The sequence below is a fragment of the Anguilla rostrata genome, chromosome 7 (genome assembly GCF_018555375.3).
Source record: "Anguilla rostrata isolate EN2019 chromosome 7, ASM1855537v3, whole genome shotgun sequence".
Lineage (NCBI taxonomy): Eukaryota > Metazoa > Chordata > Actinopteri > Anguilliformes > Anguillidae > Anguilla > Anguilla rostrata.
This window is the reverse complement of record NC_057939.1, coordinates 1,714,409-1,730,765: the sequence shown is the minus strand read 5'-3', so window position 1 is coordinate 1,730,765 and position 16,357 is coordinate 1,714,409. Positions and strand designations below refer to the sequence as shown.

Here is a 16,357-nt window from a genome sequence, read left to right as displayed (position 1 = left end):
AATGCCACCCCCAAAACCTTCAACAGAAGTAAGGGTTCCCCTGCATTGTGAAACCATGGTTCCGAACCTGCTGAACCCACAATAGAATGAATAAAAGAGTGTATTGTCTGTGGGCCCTTATTAAGCTGCAAGCTGACAATGACTCTCAATTGTTTATTTCTACAACCATTCAGGTAAATGGAAAGATATTTAGAGCCAGTGTTTTATCATGTGTAGAGGGATCTGCCTATATTGTGACAGCTGCCATTCTATTTTTTGTTACCCCTTATTAAATGCACCCTGACATGATAAAATATGAAATTAAAATGTTTTTAGAGTGTAAAATAAACTGTTATCTTTCTACTGTATTGGCCTGGGAGCAAATCCTGACCATGCCTGTGCTATCGGAGGCCGGTAGCCCCACAGGTGCATTAATGGCCATAGTGTCACTCAGAGTTAGGGAAGATGCAGTCTGCCTGGATCAGTAGTGCTTTCCAGTGTGCCAGTGTCTGGTAGCAATTTTGTATCAAAAATGATGGTGTTGAATAGAAAGATTACAAACAGGAGCTCTATTTGATGTTTTTATAAAACGACCGGTAGGGAAGAAGTAAAGTACAGTTTTCCAAGATATATAGTCCAATACATGAGTTGAAATAGTTTTCAGAGACAATGAATTGTTGTTCCAGCCAATTAGATTCATTCAATCACCATATTCAGAAGTTCCATTTGTGGCCAATCACGGGCTTGGATTAAAGAGTCTATACCAACGCTAACCAAGTGGGCCTCCTCCAAATGACATATCCTTGGACCCCCTAAAGGGCTTAATTTATACTGCTGCTGGGGTCTACCTCCTCTTGCAAATACATTGTATGGGGTGAAAAAGCATACAGTTAGTTATATTGGCTTGTAAAGGTAAATATTCAGCACTTAGTGAAAAATATTTTTCCAGTTACCATAAGGTCAATTAGACATTTTATGCAAATGCAGGTATAATGCTTCATGTAAGGAAAATTTTCAGTCATAACCCAGCAATATGTATTTGTTGTCATGTGATTTTTTAAATCTTGTACAGATACACATAAATTAATAAAAGCTTACATATCCTGTTTAAAGGCTAAGAGATCCTTTCCTCTCTGTCCTCTCAAATAGAACCATCTGCCCCTGGGAGGGTGGAAGCCACTGATGTGATGAGCAGGTCAGTGACTCTGTGCTGGGAAAGACCGGTCAGCATGGAGGGAGTTTCTCATGAGATCCACATCACCTACGGCTGTGAGGGAGAAGAGCCCAGATCACAGATATGTGCACCCAACACCACCACAGCTGTCCTTACTGATCTGAGACCTGGGGTGGAATATACTTTCAACCTCACTGCAGTCCTTCCAAACGGCATCTGCAGCAAGACCAGCTCAGCACGCATACACACAAGTCAGTGACGAAATGTATTCATTTGAGGATGCATATTTTATATTTATACTTGTCATTTTAAACCTCATAAAAATACGCTGAATTGTTCAGGTCTTTTTTGTAAGCATTACATTCACATCTATTATTAGTCATTTTAAACGGATTGTGTGTCACTGTACAGAAATGTAGTAATGCGATTTAATTTATTTCCACAACGACAGAAACTAGTTTGGATGAACTGGTGAGTGACTTGGGACTGGAACACCACCTGAAGAACAAGCTGACTCTGAGCAAGGTGCTGGAGATTGATGGAGAGACTTCAAGTGATGAAAGCATCCAGTCTCTGAAATCTCTGCCGTGGTGTTTCCTGAGGAGGTTGATGAAGGTGAATGTGACTGCTAGGTGTGTGAGGTGCGCCTCAAAAGAGGACATGACTTCCCAAAACCTGGGCAGCTTAATGGACACCCTGTGCAATCCACAGGCCAGCAGCAACAGAGTCAACCCCCTGGACCTAATAACTGCTGTGTTTCTCTGCTCGGATGGCTTTCTCCAGCAGGAGATGGTTTTAAAAATGTCCATGTGCCAGTTCTCTGTGCCTCTGCTCCTTCCTAAATGTGAAACACAGCAGTGCACTTTAATGCTCTGGGCCATGAGGGGTATTGTGAAAACGTTCAAGCCGCACTCTTTGACAGACCCAAGTGGGTTTGTAGAGGAGAACATTGTTCTCTCTGAGCTCCCCCTGGTCTCTTTTGTGAGGCTGGGAAACAGCAGCTTGTCCAAGTCTCACATTCTGAACCATGTTCTCAGCAACCCTCAGCAGTACCACGACACCTTTGTTCACAAAAACATGGAGTGCGGTGACACCCCAAGGAGGATTTCCAATGGGCTGGTGGAGATCAGCTGGTATCTGCCCAGTGGGAACAGAAGCATTGACATCTTCTCTGAACCACTGGCTATAGCTAACCTCCGTGGGAACCTCAGGGACTTTGAAACTCAGTACGCTTTCCTCTGCCACAACTCTGCTGCCATATTTGTGTTTTGTGATGATTTTGGGTCTGAATACAAATTTCTGGACTCCCAGCACCTGAAAGATCATTGGTTCTGGATCATCAATTCACAGAGCAAGAGCTTCAATAAAGATGATTTCAGCAGATGTGTTTCTGAGTTAGAGCTAAATCCCAGTAACATCATCATAAAGGGTCCGCAGATGAATGATACAGAATTCATCAAAACCCTGCGTTTGGGTATCAGTGGAATTTTAAAGGGAAACGTGGTCAAAATGAGCATTGAACAGATGTCTGATGTTGCCAATGAGCTTGGAATCCATGTTGATGAAGATTGTGACTGCTGTAAGAATGGAAAGCAGAAGGCTGATGAAATCACAAAAAGGATTTCTGATATATCAAGCTTCAAGGAGAAAGAGCTGCCCTTGCAAGGGACTGCATGGAAACAGCTGGCCAAACTGGAGAAGGAAGAGTGCAGGATGAAAAATGCTGGGGAGAAAAACATTGAAGTTTACAGGAATGAGCTTGCAGAACAGAAGCAGCAGCTCAGAGCACAGCAGAGGGCTCACAACATCTCAGAGTCTATGTCCCGTTTCATCGAAGCAATGTCTGGTTCTACAGAGGAGCGCAAGTATTTCCTCAAGTGGATGAGGATCAACCTGGACAACCTGTCACGCAAAAGCCTTCCACTCCTTCGGGCGGAGTACAAGGAACAGTGTCAGAATTCTGAGGAAAACAAGGAGCTCATTGGAGAGTTGGACAGGAAGATCTCCAGTTGCTCCTTGAGGATGGAGCACTTCCTGCGGGAAATGGGTCAGCTGTACGAGTCGGCCTGCTCACTCCCTGAAGGCCCCACCCCTCAGATTCAGGACCTGCCACGTCTGGCTGCTGAGCTGCTGCAGGAAGGCTTTCCTCTGGAGCTGGTGGATGGAGATGCATCCAACATTCCTCTGCAGTGGGTGACTCAGGTTCTGAAGGAACTCCATCAACTAACACAGTATGACTGTAAGATCCGGGTGGTGACTGTACTGGGGGTGCAGAGCACTGGGAAGTCCACCCTCCTGAACACCATGTTCGGGGTCCAGTTTGCCGTCAGTAGTGGCAGGTGCACAAGAGGGGCCTTCATGCTCCTCATCAGAGTGAAAGAGGATTTTAAAGAGCAGCTTGGGTGTGATTACATCATGGTTATTGACACTGAAGGTCTGAAGTCACCAGAGTTGGCCCAGTTGGATGACAGTTATGAGCATGATAATGAACTGGCCACTCTGGTGGTGGGGCTGAGTGACATCACAGTCATCAACATCGCCATGGAGAACTGCACAGAGATGAAGGACATCCTGCAGATTGTGGTGCACGCCTTCCTGCGCATGAAAGAAGTTGGGAGAAAACCCTGCTGTCAGTTTGTGCACCAGAATGTCCCAGATGTCTCTGCCCATGAAAATAACCTGAGAGACAGGAAGCTTTTGCTGGAGCAACTGAATGAGATGACCCAAGCAGCAGCCAAGATGGAAAAAAGCGAAAACAACAAAACATTTCCTGATGTCATGGAGTATGATCCAGAGAGAAACACCTGGTACATCTCTGGGCTCTGGCATGGCATCCCTCCCATGGCACCGGTGAATGTTGGCTACAGTGAGGCTGTGAATCTTTTCAAAAGGAGTGTGACTGAGACGTTTCAGCAACACAAATCTGGAAAGAGCTCGCCACACACATTCACTGAGTTCCTTGAATGGACCAAGAGTTTGTGGAGCGCAGTGAAGTATGAGAACTTCATCTTCAGTTTCCGCAACAGCCTGGTGGCTGAAGCTTATACTCAGCTTTGCACTGAGTTCAACAATTTGGAGTGGGCCTTCAGGAAGAGCATGTACTCCTGGTTAAGCCAAGCTGAGACAAAGGTGTCAAACTTTGGCACAATAGCAGGACAGATTCAGCCATCCTCAGAGGTGGACGACTTACTGCGCAGCCTGAAATATGAGGCCTCCCTAGAACTCACTAAAGGGGAAAAGCTCTTTTTGGACAACCTCGCTGAATTCTACAAGAGGTCTGAAGGACATGTTCACTTAGTAGAGAAGTACAAGGAGGAATTTATCAACTCAGCCAAAACTATTCGGAAGGAGACAGAGAACTCTGTTAAAAACAAGCTAGAGGCAGCTGTGGAGATCAGAAAGGGTATGTTCAGGTTAGAGATCATCAAGAAAAATTATACAGCTGTAATGGAGCAAAAGGTTCTGGACCTGGTGGAGAAATGCAGGAAAAGTAAAGTTCTGTCAGATAAACAGCTGGGGGATGAATTTGAACAGATGTGGAATGACACTGTGGCAGAACTAAAGTTCTCTGGCCTGGAAAAACAAGATATTGTCCAAGATATCTTCCACCAGCTATGGGTTAACTTAGAGATGAAAGGCAGCTCAGTATGTGAAATGCTGTCCAAAGTGTCTGACTGTGGATTTGACCCATTCAAATTGAAGAGTAAAGGAATATTTAAAAAGATATGGAACAAATTGTTTGAAGATGAGCAGAAGATAAAGACACAGAAGATGGTTGATTACATCATTGAGTGCAGCAGGCAGTTTGTACTTGAACAAGTGAGAACTAGGTCTGATTACCATAACACATACATGATTGAGTTGTTTCATATGATAGATGAAAACCTGGACAAGCACAGGGATCTGGAAACAAGTGCTGAGTTTCAGGCCAGCCTGAAGATCCACATCTGTGAACATGCAGCACGAGAGTTTCTAAAAATGCATTTGGATTTTATTAATGCAAATGATCCGCGTCGCTGTCTGGAGCAGTCCAAGCAACAGTACTGCACTGACTTTAAGGACCTGTTCAGTAAAAGAGACCAGTGTCAGAAGAAAGCAGAGGAGTTCACCTGCAACTGTCTTGCACCTGCGGTGAAGGAATACATCACCAAGTCTCTAGGCCCTGACCTTGTGGATGAAGTGTTGAGAGGGAAGAAAGCCATTGATTTCAGCACTCGAACCTTCTTCCAGTTCTCAATCCTCAAGCAGCTGCTTTCAGATGATGACTTTGAGAACTTTGTGAATTACATAAGAAACTACGAGAACTTTGTGCAGGGCTGGATATTTGATCAGATGATACAACAGTTGTCAGCGGGAGATGGCCTCAGGAACATTGAGATTAAGCACTGAAGGATGATGGTAAACGATTAAAGGAAGCCATTAAGAATGCAGAGATGAAGGCCAATGAAAGAGTGACAGAAGGGATGAGGAGGACCAAACATTCAGCAGTTCATTCAGGATATCTGTAGTGACCTACAGGAGCTTGTCATCCCCAAAGACCCCCTTGAGTGGTCCTGGCCTTAAAACTGCCAAGCCAGAAGACTTTTCCCAGTGTCTGAAGGTGCTTGTGGATGAAATGGAGCAGTCCTTTACTGCAGAGTTTCAGAGGGGTGGGGATGTGAGGGCCAGGCTGACCTCACTGCCCTTTCAGCCACAGAAGGAGCTGTTTAACAGGGTGTTTGGCTGTGGGAGGCAGTGTCCCTTCTGCAAGACCCCATGTGAAGCAGGCGGCAAGGACCACACAGAGCACTTTGCTTCCATTCACCGTCCAGAGGGATCGGGTATACAGATACGGTTTCGGAGTAAATTATGTTCATGCTGCTCACCTGTGTTGCAGTGAGGCATTCTGTCGAGTGAAACAGAGGGGAAATACATCCATACAAGGACTATCGGAGCATTTACCCTGACTGGCGCATCCAGCCTGACACCAGCATCCAGTCCTCAGACTACTGGAAGTACGTCTTCAACAGGTTTAATGAGCAGTTTGCCAAGGAATATGACGCTAAGCCTGCAGACATCCCCTCTCTTTGGACAGATATAACCCAAGACCAAGCCATGAAAAGCCTGAAGGAAACCTTCCAGATGAAACAGATAAATGGTTCAGTAGGATTACTGATTAATTATAAAATATACTCACGGTAAATCTTCATGAAGAATTAATAATGATTAAGTCCCGTTGCAGTCGGGTTGAAAATGTATTTTCTGAGTGGCATTAATTAATAGTCTACTCACACATATCATGGCTAATCACAAAAAGTGCCCCAACCAATTTGAATCATATGAAAGAAAGGGCTATTGGTTAAAAATAAAAATACAATAAAAATAAAACTCATATATTTTTTTAAAAGGGAGCATTAAATTAAATCATCACTGATGTTAAGAAAGAGAGAGATCACTGATACATACATTCCTGCATTTTTGCAGCCTTCACTGAGCTGTCTCTGACACTCAGATACAGGTAGTACCATCAACCAGGCATTATACATATAAAACCATATACATGCTAAAAGGTGATGTTACATTTATCATAATCTATGCAGATTTTATCTATACACACTGTCTGAGTTAGCATGGCTGAGCTTTGTTCATTATTCCATTGTTTAGATGCATAATCAGGGACGGTAACTAGGCTGAGATATTTTAAGTTTGTTTAATTTTGTGACGTCTATATCAAAAAGAATACTTTTAACGAAAATACAAATTATATTTTATGTTTTTTTTCTATGCTTCCTATAATAAGTCTTTTCTATTAATAAAACACATAACCTTCATGTATTATTGGTAATATTATCAGCTCTTCATCACTGCTAGCTTGGCTGTTTGAAGTCATACATTATTAAGTGCCTTGATAATCTGTTTACACAATAGCATAGCTTTCATTCATTCATATTCTTCAAATAGTTTCAACACATGATTTCTTCTTGTTACGATGTTAAAAGGATTGTTGTTATCACTTTGAGCCTTTGTTATCACTTCATAAGCCTTAATATAGAAATTCACTGTTCCTGAAAAAAAGAAAATTGACCTTTGAGGCCCAAAGATGCCATTCATCCATCCATTATCTATACCTGCTTATCCTGGTCAGGGACACGGGGGCTGCTGGAGCCTATCCCAGCATGCATTGGGAGAGAGGCAGGAATACACCCTGGACAGATCGCCACACACACCATCCACTCATACCTATGGGCAATTTAGAGTCTCCAGTTAGTCTGCTGACATGTCTTTGGACTGTGGGAGGACATACAAACTCCACACAGAAAGGCCCAGGGATTCGAACCTAGGCCTGCACCACTGCGCCGCTTTCATGATGACTGTTTATTTTTCTTTTTTAGAATGCTGGATTCAAAATTTGTTTTGCTTCTTTGCACTTAGTAAAATTGATGTATTTCACCACATGTTTGAGCACTTATTACTTGCACAAATGGCATAATCACATTCAAAATAAATGTTTAATTTCATCTGAACTTGATGAACAGTCCCTTATTTTCTTCACTGCCTGAACAACTGAGCTGCCTGAAGACTATGGCAGTATCTTCATTCTACCACTAGAGAGCAATAAATCCATTTAACATCAAATCATTGCTGCTGGCTTCACCTTCTGTCTCAGGTAGCTGAAAATACACAATTTACACTTGTGCCCAATGTAATTACCTGCACTGGGGGAAAAAACCTTTCCATGTTTATCAATGAAAGGGGCATAAAGATGAAAGCTTGAACCTTCTAGTCTTACAATCAACCAGGATTTACATCAGGACTCAGTCACTGGAGTCTGTACACTTTGAGTCAGAGACAGTGTGCTAGACCAGGACTCAACACATTATGGGGCAGAAGTTAGTTGAGTCAGCCATTTTTAAAGTGACAAAAATATAGATCAAAGCAGAATTTACCCAGGATGCACCAACTGTTCTCCAACAAACTGAGGGAAACCAAATGCTGCTCCAAGACGTTCAGCAGATTCCTACTGTCTTCACACATTTCAGAACTACAAAGCAAATGCATAATCACTCATACTTGTATATCCAGCAGCCTCTTCACAAAGTGCAGAGAAAGTGTTTCCAATCAAACCCAGAGCTACTGAGGGGAGCAGGGAAAATCAGTCTGTCCCTTGGGGAATAAATCATTCAGTCAGGGGACAGGAAAAGGGTGATGAAGCACACAGAAGCTAAAGAGGTGACTCCTGTCCAGGTGAGGCCGGAGGAAAAGGCAGGTGAGCTCAGGCTAACCTGCAGCAGACCATCACAGGCCCACCCATCCAGTTTAAACATAAACATAAAGATAACCAAAAAGAGGGAACATCGTCTCCTCTTAATGGCACCAGTTTATTCTGAAGAGATCAGCACTATTTACAAGAAACCAGATCCAATGAACACAACCAGAGAATGCAGTAAATCTACCACCCAGCACATTTAATATGCAACATTGCAACAGAGAATTCTGTAAATCTACCACACACCAACCAACAGCTTACCACTGTGCCAACCACAGCATTCTAAAACACCTGACTAGAGCCTGTCCTGTGCATTGGGCAGGAATACACCCTGGACAGATCCTCACTCTATCACACACACACCATTCACTCACACACTCATACCTAGGGGCCATTTAGGTTCTCCAGTTAACCTAAGCAGCATGTGTTCGGACTGTGGGAGGAAACCGGAGTACCCAGGAGTTTCTCTTTTAAGGGCTTGCTACATATGTAATCAGTATGTGTTAAACATCAGCATTTTTCGTTCTTGCTTGCCATAGTTAATTTGCATTAGTGGTTAAAAAAATTATATTGCATAGCCTCTAAGGATGTCTGCAATATGTTCTTATATTTTTTAGATACTGAAACGTTGAAACAACGTCGCGATATCAATGTTGACAGCTTTCAAAATAGAAACAAAATTTAACAGTGATTCAACCTTGATCCACGACATCCACGACGTTGATTCACCCGTGAATAAACGTTGAAATTCCGGCTCGGTTTGGTGATATAAACACTTTCGGTTTAGTTTTCCTGGAAGAGATCTACAGCTTTTGTTCCACAACTAGACTTCCCAAGAGTTTATCATTAACGAAGATATTTCAATAATATTTATTTGCCTTATATAGCAAAGTTTTTGCTTTTTGGGAGAGTTTGAATTGCCTATATGAAGCAAGGTCTGGTTGACAATGAGAACTAGAAGTAATCTAACAAATTAAATACAGTGAACACACACCCTTTCCCCCTAAACGAAACTTTGCTTGCATATAAAATTGCCTGGCAGTCAATCGTTGTTTCAGTGTCAAACGCGCCCGGTTTGGAGCAACGGTCTGTGAAAAAGATTCCGATTTTACATTCCTACTTCGCTTTCTTCTTATGCGGAAAAACGTTGTGGATTAATTTTAGAATCGATTTTTCAGGTAAGTGAAGAAAAAGCATTGGTTTATGTCAGACTAGCACCAGGTTTATCGCTAAGGATCGTGAAGGAATAGGGTTTGCTACGTAGGCTATATAATCGGTTTGAGTTAAGGATTAGCTATTCGTCTTTTCTTGCTTAGTATAGTTCATTTGGGTTTAGTGATGTCATATTCTCTTTTCTATTGACATGTTGTTAGTCACGTCTGACACAATTACTTAATAAATCAAGTTGAACTTATTAATGGTAAATGGTAAATGGACTGCATTTATATAGCGCTTTTATCCAAAGCGCTTTACAATTGATGCCTCTCATTCGCCAGAGCATTTAGGGATTAGGGGTTAGGTGTCTTGCTCAAGGACACTTCGACACGACCAGGGCAGGGTTTGAACCGGCAACCCTCCGACTGCCAGACAATCGGTCTTACCTCCTGAGCTATGTCGCCCCATGTTTTCCTGCATTCTAATTCGTTCTGAATGAGAGCATCTGCTAAATAAATGTAATGTAATGTAATCCTTTTAAACTGTCCACTCCCAAGATTACCCTTTGGTGACATAAACACTTTCGGTTTACTTTTCCTGGAAGAGATTCACAGCTTTTGTTCCACAACTAGACTACTCAAGAGATAATTGTGAAAATATCTTATTGAGATTTCAATAAGATGTATTGGCCTTATATAGCGAAGTTCATGTTGACAATGAGAAGTAGAATTGATCTACAGGTAACAATCACTTGTGAAGTGAACACTTTTGAATCCTTAATGCATCTGACTAAAATGACCATTGTTTATTCACAAAAATACAAGACAATTCAACTAAGCTAAAAAACCTATTTCAGTCGTATGAGATTCATCTGCCAACTCGATTTATATTTTAAAATAAGTGAAGAAAAGCAAATTCTTGGCTGTCCTTCATCTCCAACCCCTAACACTTCTAAATGTTGTAAAAGTTGCTTTGACTGTGCTGTAATTGTATGATGTTTGCCCAGATGGAGGCAGGTGGATTTCTCCCAGTGCTGCAGTGAATGCAGCTCCAAATTGCTCTGCAAGGACACCTGTCACAGGTAAGGATAGCAAGCTAGCACCCAGGTCCCCTAGCTTCATTTGCAGAGCAACAGGAAGCATTAGCCCAGCTTGTTAAATTAGTTAAAGCAGTAGCAACTATATGAAGTTGAACTTAATAGCTGATTATTTAGATAGCTGTCCTATGGCTCTATTTTAATGGGGGGTGACATAGCTCAGGAGGTAAGACTGATTGTCTGGCAGTCGGAGGGTTGCCGGTTCAAACCCCGCCCTGGGTGTGTCGAAGTGTCCTTGAGCAAGACACCTAACCCCTGACTGCTCTGGCGAATGAGAGGCATCAATTGTAAAGCGCTTTGGATAAAAGCGCTATATAAATGCAGTCCATTTACCATTTACCATCTTAGCTCATGGTCTGAAGTGCATGGCAAAAGTGCATTTAGTGCATGGTCAAATCCACTTTTAATAATTGTGAATAATCTGAGTGCAAATTAAGGTGCAGGATTCAAATGGGCTGAACTTAGTCTCTTAATTAAAGCTGTGTCTTGGCCATAACATGCAATAAACCAGTCCCTTTAAAAGCCACCTGCTTTTCCACCTTGGCAGATTGCTAATATAATGGAGGATTTAGCAAGACTTTGAAAAGACAGATGAAACGGACCTGCTCATGCGCAAGGCTAAAGTGTGAGAGCACAGAATATATTAAAATATCCTAAAATTTTTGTAGACAATTTAAATTGAGTTTTGAAAAGAACTTTAGAGCCAGTGTTTTATCGTGTGTAGAGGGATCTTCCTACATTGTGATGGCTGCCATTCTGTTTGCTTTATTGTCCCTCTGTATTAGACTCTGACTGGCAGGAAGTGCCTGAGCACCCAATCAGCAAGAGCCACACCCACTCTCCCACTCTGATAACCACACCCACTCCCAAAGCCACACCCACTCTGATGGTCACACAAACTCCCAGATGACTCAGAGGTACACCCTGGCTAATCAGTCAGTCTTTATTTCTGTGCAGCATCAGTTACACACTTTTGAAAATCACTTTGAATTACTCGAGGTGAGTCAATAATTCACTGCAGCAGCTACTGTTGAATCTCAGGGACATGAACATGTCAGGGATGGATATATTGATTGAAATCATGTGAATAAATGCTGTGATTACAATGAAGGGGGATTCATTTAATTTCAGGATACACAGATCTAAGATGACACTTCAAAAAATAAAGTGTGTACTAGCACACAGAATAGCTCAGTAACTCACACACTTTTTAAATCTGATCAGTGAGCAAACTTTAGACAACCCGCTCTGGGTGTCAGTACTTGACCCAGTGAAAATACTGTATATAGTGGACATGTATAAATGTCTATCTGCAGGCAAAATCTACTGATTTTTAACCAGCAGGCTTACAAATACTGGTACATTAACCCTGAATAAAGTTGGCTGCCAATTTCAAGGCTGTTAAGAAAATCATACCTAGCTTGTTATAGATGCAGCTAGTTTGCTGAACTGCATTCATTTTCCACCATTTGATTAGTTTACTTGTTCAGTCATTCCTTAATGCTTATTTCAGATTAAATTGTTTTCTAGTAGAACTATTCGTGCTGAAACGATGTTTGTGTGCAATATAGGAATGCAGTGTCAATTCACAATTAAATGAAATTTCCCAAACTGTGGGTAAAAGGGGTAAATAAAAGTCTGATTTACAGGAAACTTTGAAATAGCAGAAAGAAAAGGACGAATCACAAACAAGTCTGTTGGAATCTGAAAACCAGCAGAGAGACACAGCACCTGCTGAGCACAGCACACCTGGCACACCTGCTCCAGGTACAAAGAAACCGGTTTTCAAACCATATACAAATAATCTCACTTTTAATCTAAATTTGACTTTGGGTGGATGATAAAGGTTGAGGACCCTTCCTTGCTCCTCTTATACCAGGAAGTGTGACTGTGGTCTGTCTCTGAACATCTCTGGTGCAGATTGTAAGTATCAGAAGGAGACCACAGACACCAGATCCAGTCTGGGCCCAGAACCAGCACCAGAGGACCCATCCTCATGCCTGGCCCAGTCCCAGCCCTCCTCTGCAGACCCAGCTAAGTCAGATGCAAAGAGTGGTTTAGCGGATACTGACACCATGGATGGGACTTTGAGTAAAGACACCAAACACACTGTGTCTACTGCGCAGGAGGAAGAGGTGAGAGTTCTTCCACCAACTCCAGAGCAGGGACAAAACTCCAGTCCTGGAGGGATGCAATGGCTGCAGGTTTAACTCCAGTCCTTGAGGGCTGCAGTGTCTGCAGGTTTACCTCCAGGCCTGGAGGGCCGCAGTGTCTGCAGGTTTAATTCCAGTCCTGAAGGACCTTTTTAGGCAAATGGCTATTTAAGTTTTACTTAAATTAGGCAAATAAGTGCTTAAATACACCAAAAACCAAACATTGCAGCCCTCCAATACTTGACTCACATTCAGACACACCCAGACGTCTGTCTCAGAAGCATGTGATTGGTCAGCTTGGATGACTGACAGGTCTCGGCTGAATTACTCACCTCTGCCGCACTTGCCAAAGACATTCAAACTAGCCTTATTAAACTCTACTGCAGCTCTTACACAGGGGTTTTGGTGTGGCTCTGTTGCAGGTATTTGAAGATGCCGTGGAGTACCTTGAAGATGAGGCTAAGGTAAGTTTTCCAAGGAAGGTTCTCACTGTTGATAATCATTCTGACGAAGTAAAAGTTTTAATCATTTATTATTTGGGGCCTTGTTTGACAACTGCTGGTATGCACATATTTGATCATAAATTGTGCATGTCCTGAAATTCACAGCAGTGCTGTGAAAGTCCAATAATAAAAAGCCAGCTCCGGAATATATAAGCTATTAAGTAACAAGACTTGCAAAATATAAATATACTGCCTGTGGTGTTTTTTCATTGAAGGAACCTGAAGACTCAAAGGAGAGTGTGAGTGTGTCTAAAGATAAGACCGTCAGTAAAGGTGAGGACCCCATGAAGAGACACCTGGCTAACTGTGTGTTTTAATACCTGTGTGTTTTAATAGCTGTGTGTTTTGAAATCTGTTGTTTTTGGTTCACACTTGTATTGGAGTCACCCGGGAAAACCAAGTTGCTGCTGGAAGAGGTGTTGTTGGGCCAGTAGGGGGCACTCTTCCCTCTGGTCTAAACAGAAACCCAGTGTCCCAGCACAGTGTAGGAGAAGGGGTCCTGGTCCTGGCCAAATCCCCACAAATAAACTAACTTGCTACATCTGACCACTAATCATCCCCTGTATCTGATTGACTGTAGAATACCTTACATTTTCCAACCACTTTAATTCCCCAGGTTGCCACAGTAGAAGAGAATTGAATTTTGGTAACCTACCTGGTGAAGGTGGGGGGCTAGTGCTATAACAGCAGTGCCTTCTGAGTCCACAATAAATTAATGAAAGAGTATATTGTCTGTTACCCTTTATTAAATGCAGCCTGACATGATAAAATATGTAATGGAAATGTTTTTAGTGTGTAAAATAAACTGTTAAAGCATGTTTCTACTGTATTGGCCTTGGAGCAAATCCTGACCATGCCTGTGCTATCGGAGGCCGGTAGCCCCACAGGTGCATTAATGGCCATAGTGCCACTCAGAGTTAGGGAAGATGCAGTCTGCCTGGATCAGTAGTGCTTTTCAGTGTGCCAGTGTTTGGTAGGAATTTTGTAACAAAAGTGATGGTGTTGAAAATAAAGATGACAAACAGGAGCTCTATTTGATGTTTTAATAAAAACGACCGGTCGGGAAGAAGTACAGTCTTCCAAGATATAAAGTCCAACACATGAGTTTATATCGTTTTCAGAGACAAAGAACTGTTGTTCCAGCCTATTAGATTCGTTCAATCACCATATTCAAAAATTCCATTTGTGGCCAATCACGGGCTAGGATCAGGGAGTCCATACCAACACTAACCATGTGGGCCTCCTCCAATTGACATATCTTTGGACCCCCTAATGCTCTTAATTTATACTGCTGCTGGGGTCTACCTCCTCTTGAAGATACATTGTATGGACTAAATGCAAACTTAATATTTAGACTTCTCATTTAAAACCATATAAATATGGGCTATGAGTTTACCCTTTTTCAAGTCATTATTATGATGTCCAATTATCAAATTTTTACATGGGGGTGCATGATAAGGGTTGTGGACCCTTTCTTGCTCCTCTTATAGCAGGGAGTGTGACTGTGGTCTGTCTCTGAACATCTCTGGTGCAGATTCTGAGCATCAGGAGGAGGCCACAGACAACAGATTCAGTCTGGGCCCAGAACCAGCACCAGAGGACCCATCCTCATGCCTGGCCCAGTCCCAGCCCTCCTCTGCAGACCCAGCTAAGTCAGACACAGAGAGTGGTTTAGCAGATACTGACACCATGGATGGGACTTTGAGTAAAGACATCAAAGACACTGTGTGTACTGCGCAGGAAGAGGAGAAGGAGGAGGAGGAGGATGAAGATCAGGAGGATGAGGAGAAGGACGAGGATGAGCTGGAGAAGGAGGAGGTGAGAGTTCTTATACAAACTCCAGAACAGGGACCAAACTCCAGTCCTGGAGGGCCGCAGTGGGATCTTTTCAATGTTCTTTGTGTGTATTTTTCAGTGTTTCATGTACTTACATTTTTTTTTAAAATATCAGCATGTAATCTCACTTCTCAATGAAATGAGATTTCCCAAATTGTGGGTAAAAGGGGGATGAAATGGGGGGTAAATGAAAGTCTGATTTTCAGGAAACTTTGAAAGAGAGGAAAGAAAAGGACGAATCACAGACAAGTCTGTTGGAGTCTGAGAACCAGCAGACAGACACAACACCTGCTGAGCACATCACACCTGACACACCTGCCCCAGGTACAAAGAAACAGGTTTTCAAACCATTTACAAATAATTTCAGTTTTGAGATTAATGAAAGAGTATATTGTCTGTTACCCTTTATTAAAAGCAGCCTGACATGATAAAATATGGAATGGAAATGTTTTTAGTGTGTAAAATAAACTGGTAAAGCATGTTTCTACTGTATTGGCCTGGGAGCAAATCCTGACCATGCCTGTGCTATCGGAGGCCGGTAGCCCCACAGGTGCATTAATGGCCATAGTGTCACTCAGAGTTAGGGAAGATGCAGTCTGCCTGGATCAGCTGTGCTTTTCAGTGTGCCAGTGTCTGGTAGGAATTTTGTAACAAAAATGATGGTGTTTGAAATAAAGAAACAGGAGCTCTATTTGATGTTTTTATAAAATGACCGGTCTGGAAGAAGTACAAGTACAATCTTCCAAGATATAAAGTGCAACACATGAGTTTTTATAGTTTCTCAGAGACAAAGAACTGTTGTTCCAGCCAATTAGATTCATTCAATCACCATATTCAAAAATTCCATTTGTGGCCAATCACAGGCTAGGATCAAGGAATCCATACCAACACTAACCATGTGGGCCTCCTCCAATTGACATATCCTTGGACCCCCTAATGCACTTAATTTATACTGCTCTTGCCGATACATTGTATGGGGTGAAAAAGCATATAGTTAGTTATATTGGCTTGTAAAGGTAAATATTCTGCACTTAGTGAAATATATTTTTTCCAGTTACCGTAAGGTCAATTAGACATTTTATGCAAATGTATCAGGCGGGGCGCGGGAATGGACCCAAATGCAGAGGGCAAAAATGCAAAAATCCAAAATGGGGAAAACAAGACTTTAATAAGCAACAGGGGAACAAAGGGAACAGAGAGCCTCGCAGGGCGGTT

At 42.4% G+C, this 16,357-nt stretch overlaps 2 protein-coding genes across 2 annotated transcripts in view; both read left to right on the top strand.

The window, feature by feature from the left end:
• LOC135258439 (interferon-induced very large GTPase 1-like) overlaps window positions 1-16,357 on the top strand; it is a 465,270-nt gene that overhangs the window by 345,893 nt on the left and 103,020 nt on the right. Inside the window, exon 21 of the mRNA XM_064341833.1 lies at window positions 13,226-13,267. Within this exon, the coding sequence (XP_064197903.1) occupies window positions 13,226-13,267 (42 nt within the window). The remainder of the gene's footprint in view (window positions 1-13,225; window positions 13,268-16,357) is intronic.
• Window positions 1,598-5,557, top strand: LOC135258734 (up-regulator of cell proliferation-like). Its single transcript, XM_064342266.1, has one exon. It carries the CDS (start codon window positions 1,763-1,765, stop codon window positions 5,540-5,542), a length of 3,780 nt encoding a protein of 1,259 aa, XP_064198336.1. The 5' UTR covers window positions 1,598-1,762; the 3' UTR covers window positions 5,543-5,557.